The following is a 20,877-nucleotide window of genomic DNA, read 5'->3' as shown; positions in this document are numbered from 1 at the left end:
TGTTATCACTTAGGACGAGCTAACAAAGAACTTTTCATGAATATGCTTTCTCCCTCCCACTAGATCTATGCTTTTCTGCAATGTATGTAGCTCTTTTTTACTGAAGCGACCTCCTTTGCCTCCTCCTCCGCTGTTGATTTGCTTGGGATTCTGGTCTTAACCCAGTTCTTCTTATTTCACTCTCTCTTCTCTTTCTGGCTGATCTCACCCACAGCCCTGCTGCCAACTGCCTCCTGAGCTTAGATCTGCCTGTGGACATACTCACTAGTCTGTTCTCAATGAATCCAAATAGCTTCCTCGTCCACCCTGATTTTCAGTGTGTGTGTGTGTGTGTGTGTGTGTGTATGTCCAGCGTCCTTCCCAGTCAGCAATAACATCAGTTGACAAATGGTCCGTGCTGAAAACATCAGAACTCAGCCCGACTCCTCTGTTGTGTTCCACCCACCTATTCAGCTGTTTACATCATGACTGCCACTCAGGGGTGTATGAGTTCTCTCTCCACAGCTGCCAAGTACATAGAAATGGGATGGTGAGAACAACTGGGCTTCGCTCCCCATTCTGCTGTCTATTAGGCTTGTTATCTTGGGGTTTCCACAATCTCCAAAAGCAAGCAGTCTCTTCATAGGTAGTGTGCTACTCTGTATTTACTGAATTTAGTGATTTGATCTTCAGTGGAACACCTTACCCAGGCAAGCAAATACACAGTGGCTAATTCATAGGAGAACCTCCCTTACAGGCCTGCCCATTGCTATCTGCACAGTGACCTCCCCTCTGCTTCCTTCCCAATACTGTTCTTGGTTCACACTCTACACTAGAAACAGAGTTCTCTTTCTAGAGCCTCGAGCTTTCTGTGCCTTCCTTCTGCCAAAGTTCCCAGCGTGAAATGCACTCCCCGTCCTCACTCAGCTTCTAACCATCCTCTGCCTTGTCTTCATCACTTCTGCATCTCGGCTTAACTCCTCAGGAGTGTTATTTAGAAGTCTGACTTAATCGTGTTCTTAGGACACTCACTACATATATTCTAATTATACTAATATATTTAATGATAATAAGGAATTCAAAACGTTGCGCAACTCTCCCTGTGATGCAAAGCGCTTTAAAATGTAAGGCTATGATTCATTAGGGACTGACATCAGGAAATGCAAGTGGCATTTAATAGCATGAAACAAATGCAGTTTTGCCTCCTTATCATTGTTTGAAAGTTACACAGGTTTGGGCTGGAAAAGTGGCTCGGTACGTAAAGACCACTGCTGGCAAACCTGACGACTTGAGTTCGATCCCTGAGTCCCACAGGGTGAAGAAAGAGAGCTAAGTCTCACAGATTTTCTCTTATGTACACTTGTGTTGCTGTGGTAGGTACACACTCATACACACGTACAAGCACAGGTTCATGCACAGACACAAAATAAATTAAAATAAATTAAAATAAATTAAATTAAAGTGCAAACAAACATGTAAAATGACACTTAGTATTCAAACTCGAGGTACATGAAAGTCCTGTAAGTTAGGAACGGAGCCCCTCTAATCTTCTGGACCTCTCAGATTCTTGCCTAACAACTCAGTGGCTACTTTTCACGGGGTCTGACAAGACTTTTAGAAATAGTATAAAATGACAGCTAGTCAGTGAGAGCAGACAATGCTCAGAGGAATTCGAGCCACCGGACATGAATTTATAAAGTATCTACCCTATGTTTCCCATGTTCTGTAATGGCAATCAAATGAGTGTCTTCCTGAGTCTAAGCATCTGAAGTTCAGCTGGAAAGAACAACGAAGAAACAAGCAAATGACCTAACTTCAGAAGGTGCCAAAGAAGGAAAAGTAACCCTCACATCGCCTCACTACTGTGACGGACATGAGTGCATTGCTATAGGTTCAAAACCATCTTCCCTAGACCATCGTGGTTTCTCTTTCATTTTTTTCCCCATGTGATTTGTTATCTCAGTCTCTGTCTTCTGAAAGGAAGTTCTGGTCAGCCGCAATAATGCTCATTGTTCCTGCTGTGCAGTTGACTTCTCAGGATTTGCTAGAATGGAGACAACTGAGAGAGGGGGCTTCCCCAAGCGCGGTGAAATCTGTGTGCCCTTTAACAGTACGTGGACAGTGATCACAGTGCATACTGCCTCCGACTTGGCCGTTTGAACAAGCAGAAAAGCAGTTGCTTATGCATGTGGCTTTCTTAAAAATAGCAGGCACAGCACAGGCAAAGATGTCTTAGTAGGCAAGAGAATTGTATCTAAGCCTGATTGATCTCTTGGACCCGCATAGCAGAAGAAGAGAACCAACATTGTCCTCTGACTTCTGTAAGTATACTGTGTGAGAACACGTGTGTGTGCACACACACACACATAAGTAAATCAATGTGATACAGATGGCAGGAATATACCTGGCACATTTCCATGTGAATGTTGCCACCACCTACCTCTAGAACATTCTCCAGTGGAACTGCCCGAGGCTCATCCTTGGCAAACCATTTAGCCAAAAATGATTGTTCGATTTTGAAAGTGTTGTCTGCTAAGTGAGTGGTAAGAATTCACAGCCAATTATTTTATCAACTGAGCTACATATGGTTGTTGATTTAACTGAGAAATCTTCTACATTCTGCCCTTAGTGGACAGACACAGTTCTCCAACGTTTGATGTCTGCTTTCGTTAGAGCAAGCCGTCATTATTAGTTTATAATACCTCTTCTTAGATCTACCTAACATCTAGTTTGAAGAGACTTCTAGGAGTCCTAAGTACTTCATGGTGTATTATGGATACATACTTATTGATAAATATCACTTTCAACTTGAGGGGCATTACAGTTCTTCTTGCTAATTATTCATTCACCTGTCCCATTCGCCCTAGCAAGCATCTTCACTTTGAAATGAGTAAATGGTCCAATGGGTTTAAACCAGGAATAGCCGTTTGGAATTTAAGCCACTCTTGTCAGTACATGGGCTGCCGTCTGCTTCTAAAGTGAGAGTTGCAGATGATTCATGAGTGTTCGTATGAAGGGGGCTCTCACACAGGTCTTCAGGGTAGCATCAAACACTTGCTTACTAACTACTGTGATTTTGCAGTGGACCAACTATCAGTTTTGTATATTGGGGAACGACTGCTCTGACCGATGTCCTGGGGCTTTTTATGTAACCCTACTTCTGCACCAGCTAGCTGAAAGTAGTGCAGTCTGAATGAACAGGGTTGTAGCATATTCTGTTAGGTCTACCCTTGGCTCACCCCTGAGATAAATTCTTAGCTTGGCCCCCATTACTCCAACCTAAACTTTGCCTCTGAGGCTGGCAAGCTTAAGTCAAAGAGATCTTGTGTCTTTTGCTCAATATCAGCAGAAATGAAAGAAACTACATTTGTTTGCCCTCTCTGACAACTTGCACATGTCTTTATCAGTGTTACTAAGAACCTACTGTGTGTACTGCATTTGGTATTTGGAAATCTATTTCTTTTAGACTTCAGTCATTTACTTCATATTACGTTGTAAATTTTTCTGTGTATTCTGGTAACAATATAGTATGTTTCTTGTATGTGTGTGTGTATATATATACTATAGATATGTGTGGTTTGTGTGTGTTGTATATGTGTATGTGCCCATGTGGTCACATGGAAAGCCAGAAGACAATTGGAGATACTTTCCTCTATCAACCCCACCATATTCACTTGAGAAAGAATCTCTCACTGAACCTAAAGCTTGCTATTTCCTCCAGGCTGGATGGCCAGCAAGCTCCCAGGATTCTCCTGCCTTCACTTCTCTCTGCTGGGGTTACAGAGACAACTGGTCACATCCAGATGTTATGTGAGTGTTGGGGACTTTATCTCAGATCCTTTTGCTTATTGTAGTAAGTGTTTCTTAAAAAGACCAAGAGCCAGGCGTTTAAATCTAGCACTTGAGAGACAGAGGTAGAAGGATCTCTGTGAGTTTGAGGCCAGCCTGGTCTAGAGAGTGAGTCCAGGACAGTTGAGGCTACACAGAGAAGCCCTATCTGGAAAAAACAAAAACAAAACAAAAACCCAAGAAAACAAAAAAGACCACGTAATTCCATTGTTTGTATTTGTATGTATGTTATATGTACATGTTCATATGTGCATGCTCATTTGTGTGGAGACCACAGATCTACATCTACCTTGCTTACTCTTCATGTTGTTTTTTGAGACATTAGCTCTCGCTGAACGTGGAGCTCAGCAGGTTGAGTGACTAGCCAGGGAGCTACAGGGATCTACCTATCTCTGTTTCCCCACTCTCTTACTGCTGGTGTCACAGGTGTTTTTCCAGTGGGCCTTGCTTGTATGTGCTCACTAAGGATCTGAGGCTTGCACAGAAGGCACTTTACCAACAGAACCAACTCCCCAACTTTCCATTGCTTTTGTTAGATTAATGTTTAGTACGGATACAAAAATGGCTTTCTCCATAACACTTCCATCTATGTGTATCATTATACTTAGCTCATATTTGCCCCAAATCACCTTTTTTTATCACCTCTCCGTGTATGTATGTATGTATATATACATACGTATGTATATCTTTCCCATATTAAAAAAATTGCAATAATTTTAATTTTAATAATTTTAATTTCCTTTCCCATTATCCTCTCTTGTTCTTCCTTAAGATCCCTTTATTTTTCCATCACAAAATTTACTTTTACTTTCGCGTATATGTGTATTTTATATACACATGTATGTAAATATAGATTTTGAATCCAGATTCGTCAGATGAGAGAAAACATGGAATATTTGTCTAAGTGTGGCTTATTTCACTTAACAAGGTAATCTTTGGTTTCATCCATTTTCTTATAAGTAGCACAATTTCATTCTTCTTTACACCTATATAAAACGCCATTGTACGTCTATACTTTCTTTGTGCAGCCATCTGTTGACAAACATCTAAACTAGCCCTGTGTTTCGACTATTGTGAAAAGTACCACAATAAGCATATATGTACAAATATCTCTGTAGTATACACACTTACACTCCTTCAGGTATATGCCAGGGGTAAACAACTGTTAACACTTGAAATTCGCAACCAACTGAATTTAGTATTCTAGGTGCCCTAGCATTTCAAGACTGTCCTTTGAGGATGTGGACCTGAGAGGTAGGCCATGTTTTCATAGCGCTCCACATTTCATCAAAGAAGGATTCTGTTCTGCAGAGACCCTACATCCTTAACATTCCCCATATTATACAAGCCTATTGAAATGGTGCCTTTTTATTACTTCTGCAATGTAAATGTCAAAATGCAAAGACAAGGCACAGAAGGTGGAAAACAGTTGGAATCATTAATGCAGCATGTGAAAATTTAGCTTTTGATTCTGGAAATTGTAACAGAAATAAACTCACATATAATTTACCTTTCAAAAAACTTTTAGGAAGTTCAAGTCAAGAAAGATCAAGAAGTTGGCCAATTCTCACTCTTATCAATATTCCCCACATCACAACACATTCCCAGCTTGTCCTTTGCCAAATTTGATTTCTTAGTTAAAGGTTTAATTTATGAAGTGAAAAAATGTCTTTTTGAATATAGAAGGCACTGAAACAATTTATGTTTTTGTTGTTGTTCCTTGTTAATTGCTGCTACAATTTTTTCAAACAAATTTCCCCTACAAACCTAATTTAATAATCAAGACTGTTAAAATTAACTATTGTTGTTGACCAAATAATAATTTGCCCTCAAGAGTACGTTAGTCTATGTGGCTTTAATCTTCAATGGTAATAAAGCTTGAAATGAATTGATATAAAACTGGTATCAGAGGAGTAAACTTTTAAGCAGGTTTTCATTAACTTACTAGCTCTTTTCTTAGGCTGCCACTATCACAGAAGTATCAGATCCCTTACACTAAGTGTCCCTAGAGGCCATACCCTGCTCAGTGTGTCCAGAAGCCAAGCTCTGTGTCAAAGATGCAGTAGACAGAGTTCCCAAGCTCCGTCATTATTGTGTTTCTGTAGGCAAGTCACCTGATCTCTCTGCACTTGAACTTTTGGGGTGACAGTGTAACATTATGCCACCTCTATCAGTGTTGGGGGATGCCTAAAATACAAAGAGACCTTGAAGTTTAGAGCACACTAGTGGGAAGGAACTTTCCTGAGTTGCCATTTGTGCCAACTCCTACCTGAAGTGGGGAAGGTTTTTTTTTTTTTCATATTTATAAAGAAAAATGCAAACCTTGAAAACCTTTCCCCCATTTCAATGGTTAAAAGGTAATTTATTTTTTAACAAATACTTATTCGATCAATATTCAGCAAGAAGACTCAAGCTGAGAAAAAAGAAGCCTATTGGATGTGTAAGGAAGAACAGAGGTTAATTCATTGTACATTCGGGGTCACAAACTTCCTATACAGTATGCAAATATTATAAATAACATCCATGTTCTATTCACTCATTTAATAATCCCATACTCAGCACATACATAAGGTCCTCAGTCTGTCATCTTAATAGAATTGGGGTAAAGTAGTAAGCCCTTACCTCAGTGGTGCTCTCGTTATTTAGGTCTCAGCATTACAAAAGAAGTGGCTAGATGTAAAAGATTCAGTGGTTTGGTTCAATTCTGGTCGTTACTACTATGGATCCATAGTTTATTGAAATGTAGGAAGAGCATGGACTATCAGAGCAGTAACCTGAGCCTTGTATTTTCACTCTTTCCTACCAAACTTTTGTCAGATGCTCACACAACCATTCCACTTTTTATTAATATTTGCACTGACCAAACACACCCAGTTTTATTACAGGTTCTTCACGTGCTTTAAAATAAATTAGCAGTCTTTGGCTCCATTTAACTATAGGGCAAAGAAAGCTACAGAGAGGCCAAGAGCCTTCCGCTCCAACACCCAGCACAAGCCACAAGGGGAAGAGGGTCACACTCTATTTCCCCAAGGTCTCTCTGGATCCAAGTTAATTTACATGATGCTTTTCCTACTTCAAAGGGACATGTTGGATTTCATATGACAGCATTCTTGGCAAGGGCACTCATTTTCGTATATTCATTCTGTGACTCTCGTATCTTTTAAGGAAGCAAAGAGGTATAAAAATGGATTTGTCGTCACGATAAGGCTCTTGTTTCAGGACCTGACCTTTGCTAAATGGTTCACCACGTCTTATTGATGTGTAGAAATGGGAATGGCAGCTGGCTATCCTTTTATTTACTTCCATAGTTTAACTGTGTAGCAGAGACTACTACAGAATTATTTCCTCAACTCCCTCTCCAAAGTGCCATGTCCCCAGAGGGACTAAGACCAAGTTTAAAAGCCAGGGACCTTGCAAGATATTGGATATATGACTTCTGCTCTTCAAATATGTGGGGGAACAAAGCCCTCCATTATCTTTCTTCACTCTTATTCTCATTTATATTTCTAGTCTAGAATTTTTCTAGGAAAGATACACATTATGCTGATGTAGGATAACAGTGAGCATTCAGGATTCACACAAGTATTTGTTGACTCGGGTCTGTTTTGAAATGTTCTAGTATATTCCATACAAGCTGAGAGTGTTCTCAACTTTCAAGGTCAGGATGCGCCCCCTGGGGTGATGTCTGAACTTGCCCTTTTGGAGGACTGCTTGTTCAGTCCATAGCTGCTGCTGCTGCTTCTTCTTCTTCTTCTTCTTCTTCTTCTTCTTCTTCTTCTTCTTCTCCTCCTCCTCCTCCTCCTCCTCCTCCTCCTCCTCCTCCTCCTTCTCTCTCTCTCTCTCTCTCTCTCTCTCTCTCTCTCTGTGTGCAACTTACTGTTTGGCTTGGGCAATTATGCGTGGAATTCTTCCTTTTCCAATAAACAGAAGGAGGGTGTGTATTTCTCTGGTGAACTGTATGTGCAAAGCCCCGAGAATATAGTGAAGCAGAGTAGCAAATTTTCCTATTTTGGAAAAAAAAGCCATTCATTGGCCTTTTGGGGATGAAGCTGCTATATCTGTCAATTAGGTATTCAGTGTGACCAAACAATCCTTGCGTTGCCTGTTTCTTTGATGCCCTGATTTCAGTGAATGAAGCTCTAATTTATAAGAACTCTGGCGTGCACAGAGTTAAAGCACTTCCGAGTCCCCCAGTCTCTCCTCTCTGCATCTATGATCCAGGGTGGGGCTAAGGGTCTTGACCTTGTCACTCTTTCTGAGGACAAGAGAAGAGGAACAGATGAATCCAACTGTGAATTCAGTGTCCCAGAAAAGAGAGGCAAAAATCCTTTTGAGCACGCTGACCTGTTCAAATCTCAGTCCTCTGTGATGCTTCGCTGATAGTTGATAGTGAAACTGTGAGATTGGTTTTGCTATTTTATGTATGAAAGGTCACTGAGTTGCTTAAAATCGTTCCAGTTTTTAAGATGGTAATTAGGAGAACCAACGCCAGCCAGGCTTGAGTGCACGCAAACAAGCTCTTCATGGAAGCCACAGCATACTAGTGCAAAAACATGCCTAGATAACATAACTTGTCGGAGAGGATTATTTCTTCTTAGCGAGTCTGCAGGAGCCTTTTTCTGTCCTATTCAGCATCTGAGAGGAGAAGAGTGGAGAGAGAGAGAGAGAGAGAGAGAGAGAGAGGAGAGGGGGCGCATTAGTGAATAGCGACTGTGGCATTGATGTTTGAGCGCACTTCTCAACTGGCTTTTGTTGAGACTATCAGTGTGGAAAGCATGCGCTGTCCCAAATCCGCTGTCCCTGTGAGAAATGAGGAGCTGCTTTTAAGGTATGTTGTTGCGTCCTTTGTTTCTAATACAGGCTTTTCGAGCTCTGAGAGCTCCTGGAGACGCTAATCTCGCCCTGAATCAAGCAGCTTCCTTATCCTTAGAAGAGAAGGAGAGGGAAAAAAGAATCTAAACAGAGAGAGGGAAATGAGATTGAGACCAAGAGATTGCGAGAGAGAGCGAGAGAGAGCCGAGAGAAAGGAGAAGGACTGTTGTGAGGGAGTTGTATGTGTACTAGTTGCCTTTTGAAAGCAGACCATGCATTTGCTCCCTGCTATCTATGAGCAGCCAGTGGATGTTTTAGAGGTTCCGAATCTGGCTTTTGGTTCGTCTTTTCCTTTGCAATGTCTAAGCCTCTTTCATTATTATGCACTCTGCATGGAATAATCACCGAAAAAGGAGCTGAGGAGACTCCATATTAGACTTGCGTTCCAAATACCACTCTATTCTGGACTTAGCCACCCAAATAGTTCCTCCCGTGTTATCAGGTTTGGATCACTTTATCCTGTTTGCCAAAATGTGTACCTGTTTGGAGACCTCTGTTCATGCATGGCGTCCTGGGTCCTCATGTGTGGGGAAGCAGATCTCTGCTTCCTGCATGGGTGTTGGGGTTCTATCGTAGACCAAGAAGGAGGCACAGCTGACCTTATGGGAAGCTGAGAGAGAATTATGATGGGATTGGCACCCTGCTTTTAAAACTGCGGTCTTTTGTTTATTTGCTAGCAGACATTGTAGCACCGAATACATCTTTGGGTCTGACAATGGGACCGGTCAAACAATGGAGCTGTCAAACTAGCTTAATGCATGTCTGGGGCTGTTTTTTCTGGGTTTTTGGTTTTTTGTTTTTTCATCAGCACCCCTTTTTATCTCCTATAATCTTGTTTGTATGGACTATCAGAGTGAAGAGCTTTGGGTCTGCTTATTTGTGGTTTTATGCTTTTAAAATTTTATTATCTACCATTCTCGGAGCTTTTTGCATTTTGCAGTTACGTTGGCTGGATTAAGTTAGAGATTTATGGCTTGCCTCTCTGTTAACTACAGAAAGAAAACTTATTGATTGAGAATGCTTGTAATGCTATTATCCTTGTGGCAAATGCCTTGTTGATCAGACCTGCTTCTACTGTATTTAATGCTTAGGGTTTCATAATGTGCCCTTTTTGTGGACTTATGGAATGTAGCACGAGAGAGAAGTTAACAGGAATAGGCTTAATGATTAAGTAATCAGCATTCCTAGTTTTTAGCTTCCCTTTTGGCATCATAGACAAACAGTTTCAAAATCCAAGGACAAGTAAGAACTTTTGACTTTATAATTTTGATTATAAACTATTGTTTGTTACTTTGTTATGTTAAAGGTTTCAATGGAATATATTGATCTTTGACTTAATGCTAATATTCTTACAAGCTGCATTTCTATGCAAGGCAAGCATTTCACATATATTCAGATGCCCTTCATTTTATAAGATAAAAATTGGCTTCTAAGGTGAAAATTGTGAGACTATAAAAGAGAACATAGAAAAATCTGGTTCAAACTTCTCAAATGTTGAAACCATTTTTATTCCACATTAAATATAAAAAAAAAAACCCTGACCATAAAAATAAGTAGTTCAGTAGTTGATTTCAATGAAAATCCTCTAAGACTAATGTTCATGAAGAATATATATTTATAATGTTTTAGTGTTTTGCTTAATGAACTCTTTGTGCCAGATAAATATATGATATATATATATATTAGTAAATTCATAGAATGAAACTAAGAGCCTAATTTGAAAAACAAAAGGGTGTTCTTTCAAAAAATAAAATTAAAAGATAAAATTGGTTTCAAATATTTCCTGATAGAGTTTTGTCCAAATTGGAGATGCTCCCTATCAACCAGAAAGACAATATATATTATTTATGAAGACACAATTATGAAGTACCAGTTATTCCTTGGATTTGGAGACAAGTTTCAATTTTTTAAAACTTAAATTGAAATGTTATTAAAGGCTTAATGTAGAATTATTTACATAAATGTTATCGGCTACCCACAATTGCCTTTGCAAGTTGAGATTTCCTACCGGCAATATTTTCAGAGCTTAGGTACACCCAAAGCATATGTGTGAGATGTGATAATATTCTTTAAGCTATCCATTGTGAATAGAGTGGATTTTAAAGGAATGCTTGTTATGGTCTCTTCATTCCTGTGGGATCTGAACTGCTCCTTGCATTGGGTATACCAATAATTGCTTTTAGGATGAGCTCATAAAAGGTAATGGGTGAAGCTTCATATCCAAGGCTAACCAACTGTTACCAGCACACCGAGGTTCTGCTTTCATGGAAAAATTTCAATCTAAAACACAGGTTGCAAATCAGTGAGAGAGAGAGAGAGAGACTGTGTGGTCTGAGAGAAGAATAACCTTCCCTGCTTGCTGGGAGCTTGTCAGAAACTCATTGAAATAAAGAAGTCACTTGGAGACCACCGTGTTGATTTTTTTCTAAATTGTTAATTATTTAACTGTGATACAGTCACTTAAATTTCTGATTGCTCATCAATAGTTCAGAGACAGGGATAATTTTACTCCTCTCCCCCTTTTCTGGTGCTTTGATACATTACCACTTTCCAGGATTAGGGGTCCCCTACCACTCCCCCACCCCATGCAGTTCCGGCCTCTAACATACAGAACAATGTGTTTTCTCTATGCAAATAGAAAAAAAAGTATATTGCTGCGAGTTGGCAAACTTGTCTGCTTTTATTTCTACAAAAGTAACAAGATAATGTAGTTTGCACAATGCTATTCACTCCATGTGCAATGATTTTCCTGGATGGTAACCTAAACAATTATAGAAATAAAAATTTAATTCTCACCCCGGACCTGAAAAAAAAGGAATAGGCAAAGATTCAAACTGGTAAAACGGTTTCTTTCACTAGAGAATAACAATTGCACCCCAAGCCTCTTCATGCAGAAGCCTCGGGAACATTTACATAAATGTGTTCAGCAGACCACAGGCCAAGATCTATAACCTCCCACAAATTAAAATTCTTTCTTTGAAGAGATGGAACCTAACATTTCTTTATTGGTTCTTTTTTTTTTTTTTTTTTTAATGTGAGTGGATAAAATTGCAGGATATCTTTGGGGGACTGGAAAAATGACAAAGAACATTTGACTAATATTCATATCTAGAACTTTACAGCAACTGGGAATTGTGCTTGAATACCTAGGAAGTCGTTCAAAGAGTGAATCAATACTAATTATTGTAATCAAGGGGGTTAATTAGGTGAAAATGTAGCTGATGGAAAGTTCATTGCTCACAGCCCTGGAAACACCCAGGCTGATGGGAGGAAAGGTGAAATGAAAAAGGAGCATGTTACGTGGGGATGATTGCTCAGTGTGGAAGGCACCAACATTCATAAAGAAAAATGTAACTTAGTTTTCAATCGTTATGATTGAGGTGAAATTAGAAATGTCCAGCCTTGTTAGGTAGACATTTGAGTGAAAGAATGCAGTTTGCCTAGCAGCCCCTCTGTTCTGTGGTATTTATCTACCCTTCTTAGCACTGTAACAAGTTCAAGTCTAGTTAGTGACAGCAATGTCCTCTTGAATCACATCTACCAGCCTTCCCTGAATTTCTTTATTTTGATAATTCCCGGGGGACTCAGTGGCCAGGCAGAGATACTTCTTTCTCATTTCCTGAAACTACAGATTGCCTCTTTAATTATTGGACTTGCGAGTTTTTCTGAGATAGGATGACTTTTGGTCTGTAGAAAAGACAAGGCTGTGGAAGTATGAAATCAATTATAATTTTGTGGCATTTTGCTCAGCTGACACTAGGGAGAGGGCTGTCAGAGAAAGAAGGTAGTGTGAGGATGTGAGGATGTGAAACGTTAGGTTGTGGCCAGCACAAAACAACAAAGGGGAACTGTGTGCGTGTGTGTGTGTGTGTGCATGTATATGTGTGTATGTAGTGTGTGTGTGTGTGTGTGTGTGTGTGTGTGTGTGTGTGTGTGTGTTGAGCTCCACTCAACTCAGAGTTGCTGCTGGTGGACTGGGATCTGGTACAAGATCTACTTTGTTCCCCGATTGCCTCCAGGCATCATGGAAAGTCATTAGAGAGTATCACCGTGTGGGTATGCTCATCTTTTCCACAGCTTTCTTCTTGTGACCCATCCTGGCACACTTCTTTGTAAGTCAACAGGGAGTGTCATATGTGGGGAGAGGATGGACCAGGATGACATGTATCACTAGGGCAGCTGCTACTGCCCCAGCCCACTGGAGGTTGGTGTGCCCCTCTCTTGCTACCCCGGATCAGGATGGATCACTGCGGTTTATGAAGCAGACGATCAGCATGCCTCCATGGGAACAGCAACGGCAACAAAAATCAGAATTTACCTTAAAATTATTCCATTCAACAAAGTTTGTTGTGATTGCAAAGTGGAGCTTGCATACTGCTGGTACACTTTTGAGATTTGTGGCTTTTTTTTTTTAATCTGCGTTTTGAGAAAGCTTACAGCTGCCACCAGTGAGAACTCTGGATAGAAGGGATGCTGGGCTCTGTCAGGAAAATGAGTGGTGTCTGTGCGTAAAGTTAACTTCCGAGTTAGGCTGCTTTAGACAGATCACTGAAACTGTAATGCTAGAAGATTAAGGTTGTCTTCCTTTCTTCTCCACTTCCAGTTTTTAGTTCCCAGCAAAGATTTGAGTGTGAGATGCTATCATAGAAAGAATACAATTAAGACTTACAATGACTCTTTGCTTGGCATCACATTAGGTGATTATGTTCATATCATCCAATGTAATTTTCATAGATCCAAAGTGGTCATGATAGTTGCTCCCATTTTAAAGATGAAAAACCTGAGACTGAAAATAATGAAGTCACATACCTGGAGTCATAGAGATCACAGAGGAAAGGACTCTAACTCAAGCTCAGCTAATTTCCTTCTTTGGACAGTGGCAAATATATAACAATTTAATGTTTGCTTCTCTTTTTTTTTTCTATTGGTGTGAATTAAATCTAGTATTTTAAATATGGTAGATAAGGGCTCTACCACTGAACACTATCCAACAATCAATCCACCCCACACACTTGTTTTCTTTTGAGAAAGGATGTCACTAAGCTGTCAGGGATGGCACTGAACTCACTCTGCAGCCTAGGCTGATCCTCCCAATTCAGTCTCCCAAGTACAGGCTTATGACACCAGGCTCAGCGACATTTGCCATTAAAACAAACTAATCTTATTGTTTTTAATTATGCGTGTGGTGTGTCTGGGTATGGGTATGAGCATGTGAGAGAGTTGTGTGAGCATGTGTGTTTATGTGTTGCATACCTGGGAGCTGGAGTTACAGGTGGTTGTGAGCCATACAAATAAGGTGCTGGGAACTGAACTCTAGTTTTCTGCAGGAGTAGTATGTGATCTTAACCACTGAGCCACCTGTCAAGCCTCAGATATTTGCCATCTTAGAACGTACGTTGCAGCATTCCCTCTGTATACTCTGATTGACACAGGCTTCTTTTCTTGGCCATTGATAAAACCGTTCATCAGTGCACCATCGTCACTAAAGATCTCATCAAGACATTGGTCACAGCAAACGGTTTTAACTGCTCTATTCTTCCTGAATTACAATTCTTTTAGGTTATTTCCAGTGTCCATTTTTGGAAGAGTGTAGGATTTGTGGGCCAGAAGAAATAAAGAACAACAACAAGAAAGGATTGAGGGAAGAAGAAAGGAAATTATTTGAAAGCATTTCTGCTTCTGAGTTCTCACTTGCTCACCTTAGCATTCGTAAGGTCTCTGTGTTAGTTTTAGACAGGATCTCCATATACACCCCAAGCTGCTCTCATATCTCCTGCCTCAGCATCCCACACACTGGAATTTATAGGAGTATGCCACCACACTTGGCACTCATGAAGTCTAAGAAGAAAATATTCTATGCCTCATTTCTCTTAGACTTTAAAATGCACAACCAACGGAAACTGCTGTTGGAAAGAATTAGAGAATTCTAAAGCACCGTGGATTTAAAATGTTAATCAAAAATATATTACAATATTAACCAATCGAAACAATACACATACACACTGCTCAAGAGAAGACACTTCTTGGCCATCAAATAGCTCTAAGACTCATAGGGGAAAAAAGAAAATGATGGCTGGAGAAGGATTAGTGGTAAATTTGCACATAGATGGAAGTTGAACCTGGCCATGAAGGATGTGCATGATAGATATGAAGGGGCTAAAGAAAATATCGATCTTTGTTATTAAAACCAAGCAAAACAAACTCCTGAGCTTAATTACTTTTCATCTTTAATTCCCAAAGTTTATCTCTCCTCCTTTCTTGCCATATTTCTATAAAATAGGCCAAATGCAGCTGTTACTATTAAGAAAGAATTGAGAGACTTAAGGATTAGGTAACAGCTTTACACTTGACAACCGAGATAAAGATAGAGAGAAGATATAACACGTTATATTCACCCTGAATAAATAGTTAGACTACTTGCATGAAATGGCAAAATTTTCATGAAGATCTTGGGTAGTTCTCAATAAGAAAGAAAGAAAGAAAGAAAGAAAGAAAGAAAGAAAGAAAGAAAGAAAGAAAGAAAGAAAGAAAAAAAAGCAAATTTCCTCTAATAGACTTAGTAGGAATTAGCATCAAAGGCAAATTTAAATAGTCATTTTGGAATCTTCAAAAACCTCTCTTATAGAATAAAAGTGGTTCCAGATTTGAACTATTATTATAGGGGGAATTTTTTTTTTTTCTGATCTCAATACCTTGATATATTTTCAACCCACATGTCACTTTAATAGCTCAGTTATATAATTGCTGTAGTAATAATTAGGCTAGCACATTATACTTCTTATCTGAGGATCATGGCAAGCTTTGAATTGCCAGCCATTCATCTCTGTGAAGTAATGACCACACGAAAGACAAAGGTCTAGCTGATGAATCCAGAAAATTAAATGACTTGTCCCAGTGTCAACCAGTTCTTTGACAAAATGAAATTCAGAATCCAACAGGTTTGGTTCTTAAATCTCAAGATCTTTCCCCTCAGTTTTGAGAGGGTCTGACCTGTAAACACCAGGTCGGGTATCTCCTGATCTCAGGAGCCCCAAATCTCTTTGCTGGGGATCAGTTATCATTGTGAGTAAAGTGGACTCATGTGCTTTACTTTACAGAAACCCAACCTTTTAGTCTCTTAATCATCACTCTTCTTCCAGTTGTATTTGCTCAGGAAAAGAAGAAGTTTCAGACAAATGAGGCCTATTGTCTTTTTCATTGGAGATTTTGATTCCAGATAAGATCTGCCTCAGCCAACCCCAAGCCGAAAGCTTGCCACATCCATTTGTCCATTTCTTTTCATTCCATGCCCACCTGTTCCTGTTCTCCCTGGGACCTCGTGTTATGCCAGCAACTGTGTCCTCCCAGCTGTTGCTCTTCAGCTGTTGTATTTCATCAGACAGCAATTTCTCCTTTTTAAAATTTGACAACTTGGGAGAGAGTCAGATAACTTTCTGTGGATTAGGGGAAACATTTGATGGGGTAGAGTGTTGATGGGTGGATTACAAGGGAATTAGAAATATCATTCTGGTAAGTATAAATTTTGTTCCTGAGGCCAGTCTGGCACCAGATAAGGGCACTAGTATCATTTGACAAATCTAGGCAACTTCCAAAAGGGAACATTCCTTCAAAGGCTACCCCCATCCCCTCCAATGCCTTCTGTTTACGAATCTCCATGCTAGACAGGGAAGCCTTTTTCCTTCTCCCCACCCTTTCCCCAGACTTCTTTGCAGTGTTCACATCTTATTTTCTTGCTTTGTGGTACACGATCTCTCATCCTCCCCCTTGTTCCTCCTAGCAATCGCTAGAAAGGAATTCTGCTGCTCTCTATAGAGACAGCTGTTGCTGCTTCAGAAATCAGCCTTGGTCAAGGCAAGTGAAATTTGATTTCTGGTACAAGTAAGTAACTCTCCGCCAGCTCCTCTCTTCACTTTGGTAATCACCCACCTCCTCAGACACACAGCTGTAGAGGAGGGTGTAGACATTGTCTGGCTTCCCTTTGAGAGATAGAAAAAGTGGGGGAACGGAGAAAGGAAGAGAAGTCTGAACAAGAAAAATTAAAGGCTGCAGGAGTGGTGTAATGGAGAAAGGAGAAAAGGGAAAGGTCAGGTTAGTTGGGGAAATGAGGCGATGGCTGGGCTCTGGGTCAACATTCTCTCCCATTGGAATGGAAGCTCCTGATAGCCCTGGAGGGGCATCTCATTTTCCAGTGAGAAGGTAGGTATGCAAAGAAGCAGCTTCCGGTGAAGGGCCTCTTCAGAAAGAAGAGAAATTCACCATGCTGTGTTTTGCCTCCATTAAAAACAAATTTAAACAACAACATAAGATTGCAAAACATCCGTAGAAACTGTTCTCCAGGGAAATAGACTAATATTCCCTTAAAATGTAAAATGACTGTTTAATAACTACTTTACCTTCATGGGTATTTAATTTTACCTACCTAGTGCTAGGGATGTGTTAAAGATGCACTCAGTATGGGGAGAGATTATAGCTTTAAATTTATGATCAGTGTTATCTTTATTCTGAAATGATAACCTTTAGTAACAAAAGCTATACTTAAAATGTATTGCTTAAGGACTTTTTGAGGGTTGTTTAAAATCTTTTTTTTTTTTTAAAGCCATTGTGTATTTTTGAAAGTTGCTAGCGAAACTGGAATGAGCCAAGAATAAACACATGCCCACAAAGTCAGGTACTCTCTCAGGTACTTAAAATTCATGTGGATTTCAAGTTTATTGCCTGGAAATGATGGAAAATCCCATAATAGGGCCTGTATTTCTTCCTCCAAAAGGCTCTGAACACACTGGGCTTGTTTTGTTTGTTTGTTTGTTTGTTTTGTTTTGTTTTTTTTTTAAGCTGAAACAAGTGTGCTAATAAAATGAATTAAAAAACGTGATATGAAAAGATGTTTTCGCCTTTCGTTTGCATTGAGCAGCCAGTAGTGAGGGGAGTAAGAAATGCTTTTAAAAAATGAGGCATTTGAAGTCCAGTGAACAATACTAACACATCTTTGTTAATTGCTGGTGGCTAATGCTTTTAAAGGTACAATTATGTGGGAAGCTAAGAATAGTAGTAATAAAAGATGGAAATTGTCTTAAGACAATACAAAGTCATCTGCAGAAGAAAAAAATGAACTTCTTTTAGTATGAACGCTAATCATAGTCTGTCAGGTATCAGTTTTTAAATTTGAGTATACATTTTGCAAAAACAAAACAAAACAACAACAAACAACAAAAAGCAACATTGAAAGACCCATAGTCAGCAGAATGCATTTTGGTTCCCTGAGTGGGGTGGCAGGAAAAGGATTCTTCCATTTTAAGCAATGAGCACTCTCATGTGCAGTGGTATTAGCACCCTGTTTTATTGAGAGCTGTTTTTAACACTAGTGATAATTCAGTGCTCAAACAATGGCCACTGGACAAATCAGTATGGGATGCTGAGAGGGGACGGGGAGCTGAAACAGCACAGTGCACTGCCTTGCCTTGGAAAGCCTCATATAAAATGAGGTCATTCAGAAACTTTCCCTTGAAGTGCTTCCAATTCTTGAATTGCCTTTTGTTTGGGAAATGAATAGCAAGTTGATTAAAAAAAGGAGACAATTAGGGGAGGTAGGGGGATGGGGTAGAGAAGAGCTTTAAGATTTTGTTCCAATGGAGCTAAAACTAGGAGGGAAATTCATTGTTCTTGCTAGCCTGGTCCCCAGGGATATCAGCACAAGGTGGTGTCACCAACTAGCTCATGGCCACTAGAGAGAGACCCCGCTAATGTCTTCGCCCCCTTTCATTGCTCTTGATAAGATCCTTGGCTTTAAAATCGCTCTTCATTGAACCCAAGTGTTCAATTGTGGCCCAGCGAAGCTGTCTGCCAGTTAATTTTAACTGCCAAAACATGATACCTGATGGCTCACTGCTGTGTGGAAATTTAAAAAAGGAGCCTTGTTAAGTTTTTTTTTTTTTTTCCCCTTTTTGCCAAAGCAGTAAAATGAGAAATTGAAGCTTTTCATCCAAAACTATTTGGCTGGATATTTTATTTATTTATTTATCTATTTATCTATTTATCTATTTATTTATTTATTTATTTATTTATTTATTTATTTATTTTTGTGCTTAAGTTGATGTTCAGAAGTGGACAGCATGTATGTGACATGATTATAGAAACCGAACACACACTAGGAGTAAAAGCTGTCTTTGGAAGACTCAGGGATAACCTGTCAGGTGGGGGAGTGTGTGCATTCTGCTTCCCTGCTGCTCCTCCATCAGGTGCCTAGGCAGCCGCCACTATTTTTGTATTTGCCAGCCAGAGTGTTTAAACTCAGCTCCACCCTGTAAGCTTTCTTTGGTTCACATCACCATATTCCATGTAGTGTGTTTTTCTTTTATTTTTGACCCTGGTTTTGCTGCTAACTTCAAATGGCAAAAGCAAATGTGCTTTGAAAAGCACGCTACACAGTAGTTGTTAAATAAGGCAATAACCTATGCACTTGTAATTCTCTCCCTATGACCTACTTACATCCTACTTCACCCTCCTTATAGTATGATTAAAAGCTGCTTTGAATCCACTATTGCCTCAAGGGATTTGAGGCTAGAATTTAACAAACTGCTGAGAAGGCTTAAGTCAGTAAGAGGGCTTCCCTACAGCTCCGTCTAACTAATTCACATGCAATTAAAGAGAAAATAAATATTTTAGAAGTGTATATGTCGATGAAGCACTTTCTGCCTCATAGAACATAGGTAAACATGCAGCTTTATTGTGCAGCTGATGTGAAAACAGTTTTCTTTTGTTGTGTTGTGTTTTGTTTGCTTTGGAGGTTGGTTCTGTTCATTCTACCTTAAATTTACTATAGAGTCAACTCGTATGCATTCAGGATTTATGTAAATAGTATATAATAGCTGATCCAGAATTGTCAAGATGTGTCTTCAGTTATCTAGCTAACTACTTCAGGAGGATAATTTCAAAAGTAGTTGGCAATGGCTTGGTAAGGAGTAAAATACACTAGAATTACGAGGAAAAGCTTGAATATTGTTTTGATCTAATAATTCATTTTTGATGCAGTTGCCTGTCAAATGGTTATACAGAGGGACCTGGCTTTTATCTAAAAATGAAAGTTGATTATTTCTTCCATTTTATGTACCTTGCAGCTAGGAGGCTAAAAGCCAGTTGAAGAAGGACACCTGAGCCGTTAAGTTTGTTTCTGTGTATTTAACTGAATAGCACAGGCCTGTTACTTCATCTTGCTCAGGGCCCTGTCTGAATTTGAAATTGACACATAACTATTTTGTCTTAGAATCTCTGAGGAGGGTTCCCACTGTCACACAAGAAATCGGTGAGGAAAAACTGGAATTAATTTAACTGTTGCTCACTTAGTTATTTAACCATTTGGCTACCATAATCCAGGCATGCCTTGATTTGTGAGGAAAAACCCAGATCCTTAGTGCAATGTTCTGGTTTTCTTTAGAATAACAACAGAATAGAGTAGACCCAAAAAAAAAAAAAAAAAAAAAAAAAAAAGAAAGAAAAAAAAATCAGACATTTTATGTGTTAGTAGTGTGTATGTGCCTGTGTGCACACATACATAGACCTAAGTGCATACATACACATGTATTACCTCAGAGTGTAAGCCATGTCATTTGAAAATGTAATAAAAAGTCTTTATCACAGAAAGTAAACTGTGAGGTTTCTGCTATGCGATTTAAGATGTTGTCTTAGAACATGAAATTAAAAATACGTGTGTCGATACTGTGAAAACTCTGCTTTAGCCCAAATAACCAAACAATCAGAACAACACGCCGGGTTATAAAGCTACTTTCCTTGAAAACTTTTACTAAGCATCTGTCGGCTCTTCTCTCAGTTCCTCTCCGTCCGTCTTCCCACCAATCTTAAACATCTTAAACGTGACACGAAGACACAGGACCGGCTTTGACATCTGTGATAAGGAATGGGAAATGACAATTTTTTTTTTTTTTTTTTTCCTTTAGAAAGTGCGATTTGTGACTTTCTCACTGCAAGGCCCTTTTCTCCCTCGGGGGTTTGACAGCTCGTCTGTCCCCCCCAGGGTCACTCGGGCCATTTCTCTGACTGTTACTTCGCCTCCAGCCCCTGGCGAACACCGGCCGGGGGGTGGGGTGGGGGGACCCCGACGGGGCGCGGAACTCCGTCGCCGCCTCCCGCGGCCTCGCGCCCCGGGGCGGCCGTGGGAACCTG

At 39.8% G+C, this 20,877-nt stretch overlaps 1 protein-coding gene across 6 annotated transcripts in view; it reads left to right on the top strand.

Annotated features, from left to right (window-relative positions):
* The window catches only part of Celf2 (CUGBP Elav-like family member 2), an 837,937-nt gene that overhangs the window by 466,480 nt on the left and 350,580 nt on the right, over positions 1 to 20,877 (top strand). For 2 of the 6 annotated variants that reach the window (XM_055593757.1, XM_055593756.1), the window contains exon 1: positions 8,583 to 8,656. The exons of 2 other annotated variants lie outside the window; for them this stretch is intronic. In XM_055593757.1, coding sequence (XP_055449732.1) covers positions 8,604 to 8,656 — 53 coding nt within the window. In that variant the 5' untranslated portion in view covers positions 8,583 to 8,603. Of the gene's footprint in view, positions 1 to 8,581; positions 8,657 to 9,072; positions 9,143 to 20,877 lie in introns of those variants that run through there. 2 more of the 6 variants (XM_055593755.1, XM_055593763.1) reach the window with 2 other exon arrangements.

This window comes from Psammomys obesus, unplaced genomic scaffold (genome assembly GCF_907164565.1).
Source record: "Psammomys obesus unplaced genomic scaffold, mPsaObe1.curated_primary_1811, whole genome shotgun sequence".
NCBI lineage: Eukaryota > Metazoa > Chordata > Mammalia > Rodentia > Muridae > Psammomys > Psammomys obesus.
Note: the sequence above shows the minus strand (reverse complement) of the source record. Positions and strands in the feature narration are given on the sequence as shown.